This window comes from Parus major, unplaced genomic scaffold, assembly GCF_001522545.3.
Source record: "Parus major isolate Abel unplaced genomic scaffold, Parus_major1.1 Scaffold1003, whole genome shotgun sequence".
Lineage (NCBI taxonomy): Eukaryota > Metazoa > Chordata > Aves > Passeriformes > Paridae > Parus > Parus major.
Genome location: NW_015379877.1, coordinates 1 through 3,613, shown reverse-complemented (window position 1 = coordinate 3,613; position 3,613 = coordinate 1). Strand labels below are relative to the sequence as shown.

General features: G+C 52.8%; 1 protein-coding gene across 1 annotated transcript; it reads left to right on the top strand.

Moving 5' to 3' along the window:
* Positions 1–152: 152 nt before the first annotated feature.
* Positions 153–3,608, top strand: LOC107199548 (myosin-7; the record flags this gene model as incomplete). Its single annotated transcript, XM_015616865.2, has 13 exons — positions 153–458; positions 563–636; positions 773–860; positions 945–1,062; positions 1,144–1,267; positions 1,460–1,596; positions 1,686–1,812; positions 1,919–2,047; positions 2,136–2,378; positions 2,597–2,773; positions 2,875–3,020; positions 3,103–3,193; positions 3,462–3,608. Coding segments are annotated over exons 1-13 (1,899 nt in total), but the record flags the coding sequence as incomplete, so codon positions are not given.
* Between the last annotated feature and the right edge of the window lie 5 nt (positions 3,609–3,613).

Below are 3,613 nucleotides of genomic sequence, written 5' to 3'. Positions count from 1 at the left end.
GAAGGTACCACCTCCCTCAGGATCTTGTGGGGGCTGAAGGGACCTCTGGGGAAGGGTCCTTTCAGTTGCAGCTTAGCAGGAATCCCAAAGTTGGCCAGTTGGGTTGTACTTGGTGTGTACTGTAGCCAACAAGGTTTTTTCTTCCTAGCCCATGGGAATCATGTCCATCCTGGAGGAGGAGTGCATGTTTCCCAAAGCCTCAGACATGACATTCAAGGCCAAGCTCTTTGATAATCACCTGGGCAAGACGGCCAACTTTGGGAAGCCACGTAATGTCAAGGGGAAGCCAGAGGCCCATTTCTCTCTTGTCCACTATGCTGGGACAGTGGACTACAACATCATTGGGTGGCTGGAGAAGAACAAGGACCCCCTCAATGAGACAGTGGTGGGGCTCTACCAGAAATCAGCCCTGAAACTCTTGGCCAACCTCTTCTCCAACTATGCTGGGGCAGATGCTGGTGGGTGAATGGATGATGGGGTGATGGAGGGATGAGTTGATGGAGAAGACTACTGTTCACTAGTCACCCTCTTTCCTGTGTTACCCTACCCCTCTTCTCTCCAGGTGGTGATGGAGGAAAGGGGAAAGGAGCCAAGAAGAAAGGTTCTTCCTTTCAGACTGTCTCAGCACTGCATCGGGTGAGGGACCTACATAGTGGAAGCAATATGGGGCAGTGGGAGGATAACCTCCTGAGTGGTGGATCACCCCTTCAGTCCCATAGACCCTCTCTTGCTCTCTCATTAGTCAGCTTTTTCCCTCCTCCCTCCTCAACAGGAGAACCTCAACAAGCTGATGGCTAACCTGAAGACCACCCACCCTCACTTTGTCCGCTGCATCATCCCCAATGAGCGAAAGGAGCCGGGTGAGCAAAGGGCCAGGCTGAGAGCAGGGAAAAGGGTAGTAGGTGTGGCTTGTGGCTGACACTACCCCTCTAACCCACTGCCAGGTGTGATGGACAATCCCCTGGTAATGCATCAGCTGCGCTGCAATGGGGTGCTAGAAGGCATCCGCATCTGTCGCAAGGGCTTCCCCAATCGCATCCTTTATGGGGACTTCCGCCAGCGGTAGGCACAGAGCTATGAGGCGGTGGTGGACAACCCAACTGTGGCTGACTCTGGGGTTTTCATGCCCTCTCTCCTCACCAGGTACCGCATCCTGAACCCTGCCGCCATCCCTGAGGGGCAGTTCATTGACAGCCGCAAAGGCGCTGAAAAGCTCCTGGGATCCATTGACATTGACCACAACCAGTACAAGTTTGGACACACCAAGGTAAGGGCACATGGTCTCTCCATGGTCCTACCACCCATGGGGTCATGTGGACCCCATTGTCTCACCACTGATGTGGTGCCTATCCACTCCACCATCCATCGCTTCATTCCCCCAACAACCTATTACCCATCCATCTGTCTATGAACCCTTCCCAACCAATTCACCCTCTCACTTCCCTCCTTCCTTCATCAGGTCTTCTTCAAGGCTGGGCTGCTGGGACTTCTGGAGGAGATGCGGGATGAGCGCCTCTCCCGCATCATCACTCGCATCCAGGCTCAGGCCCGAGGGCAGCTCATGCGCATTGAGTTCAAGAAGATCCTGGAGCGCCGGTGAGAGGGGAAGGGTCTTTCTCCTTAAGAAGGGACCCCTGGTGCGTCACCAGGTTTATGGTGTAGTGGCATCTGTGTCACCATTCTAGGGACTCACTGCTGGTGATCCAGTGGAACATCAGGGCCTTCATGGGGGTGAAGAATTGGCCTTGGATGAAGCTCTACTTCAAGATCAAGCCCTTGTTGAAGAGTGCAGAAACGGAGAAGGAGATGCAGGTAGGAGGAGGTGATAAGGCAGGCCTCAGGATCCAAAATGGGTTGGGTGGTCTTGATGGATGGAGGAGATTGGAAGTAGCTACTGGTCTCTTGGGCTTTGCTTCAGAACATGAAGGAAGAATTTGGACGGCTGAAGGAGGCCCTGGAGAAGTCAGAGACCCGGCGCAAGGAGCTGGAGGAGAAGATGGTCTCCATGCTGCAGGAGAAGAATGACCTTCAGCTACAAGTGCAGGCTGTGAGTGAGACTGCCCCCCAAAACCATGTTAGGGGGGTGACCAGCACCCCTCTAAGGCCACCCTACTTCATCTACCACTCCAATACAGGAGCAGGACAACCTTAATGATGCTGAGGAGCGCTGTGACCAGCTGATCAAGAACAAGATCCAGCTGGAGGCCAAGGTGAAGGAGCTGACAGAGAGACTGGAGGATGAGGAAGAGATGAATGCAGAGCTGACAGCTAGGAAGAGGAAGCTGGAGGATGAGTGCTCAGAGCTGAAAAAGGACATTGATGATCTAGAGCTGACTCTGGCCAAGGTGGAGAAGGAGAAACATGCCACCGAGAACAAGGTGAGGGTGGAGAGACGCCCTGACCTTAAGTTGTGGGGATTTGGGTCAACACAACCTGGTTGTGTTGGGTTGAGGAGATTCAAGCCTAGTTGATCTGGGCTACATGAAGACTCAACATCCTTTGGGTTCTTTACCACTGTAGTGGCCTCATTGACCAAGAACAACAGCAGCTTCACCTCTGGTACTAAGCTGGAGGCCTAGTGTTTCTCCTCCTTCAGGTGAAGAACCTCACAGAGGAGATGGCCGGGCTGGATGAAACCATTGCCAAGCTAACAAAGGAAAAGAAGGCTCTGCAAGAATCTCACCAGCAGACACTGGATGACCTGCAGGCAGAGGAAGACAAAGTCAACACCCTGACGAAGTCCAAACTCAAGATGGAACAGCAAGTGGATGACGTGAGTGTGGTATGGTCCCACAACGGGTAGTGCTGAGGAGGTTTCTGGAGCAGATATGATGGAAAACTGAGGTTTCCCCCCATTTCCATGTTTCCACACAGCTTGAAGGCTCCCTGGAACAGGAGAAGAAGGTCCGCATGGACCTGGAACGGGCCAAAAGGAAGCTGGAAGGTGACTTAAAACTGACCCAGGAGAACATCATGGACCTGGAGAATGACAAGGAACAGCTGGAGGAGAAGCTCAAGAAGTAAAAATGGACCTCTTTCCCTAGTCTAAACTGGTCTGGGGGCAAGGGCAGGGACGTCACTGCTAACTGCTTTGATTTGCAGGAAAGAGTTTGAGATCAACCAGCAGAACAGCAAGGTTGAGGATGAGCAGGCTCTGGCTCTGCAGCTCCAGAAGAAGCTGAAAGAGCTGCAGGTGAGGAATCTATTATCTGCTTATTTGGGCTGGACTGGAGAGACTCCAGCTTGTTGGGTTGAGGTGAAGAGTCTCTATCTAGTTAGGCTGAGTTTAGGAATTTCCAGTTGGTTGACAATGTTCAGATGTCTGGGATGAGATGAAGAGTTTTCAGCTTATTGTGATGAGTTGTGTTGAAGAGTCTCCAGCTCAATTGGTTGAGCTAAATGGAAGAGTTGGGTGGAGCCCAACAGTGTCTGCTGACAGCCACTCCATCCCTGGAGCACAGGCACGGATTGAGGAACTGGAGGAGGAGTTGGAAGCAGAGCGGACAGGCAGAGCCAAGGTGGAGAAGCTGCGCTCAGACTTGTCACGAGAGCTGGAGGAGATCAGTGAGCGTCTGGAGGAGGCAGGTGGTGCCACATCAGTGCAGATTGAGCT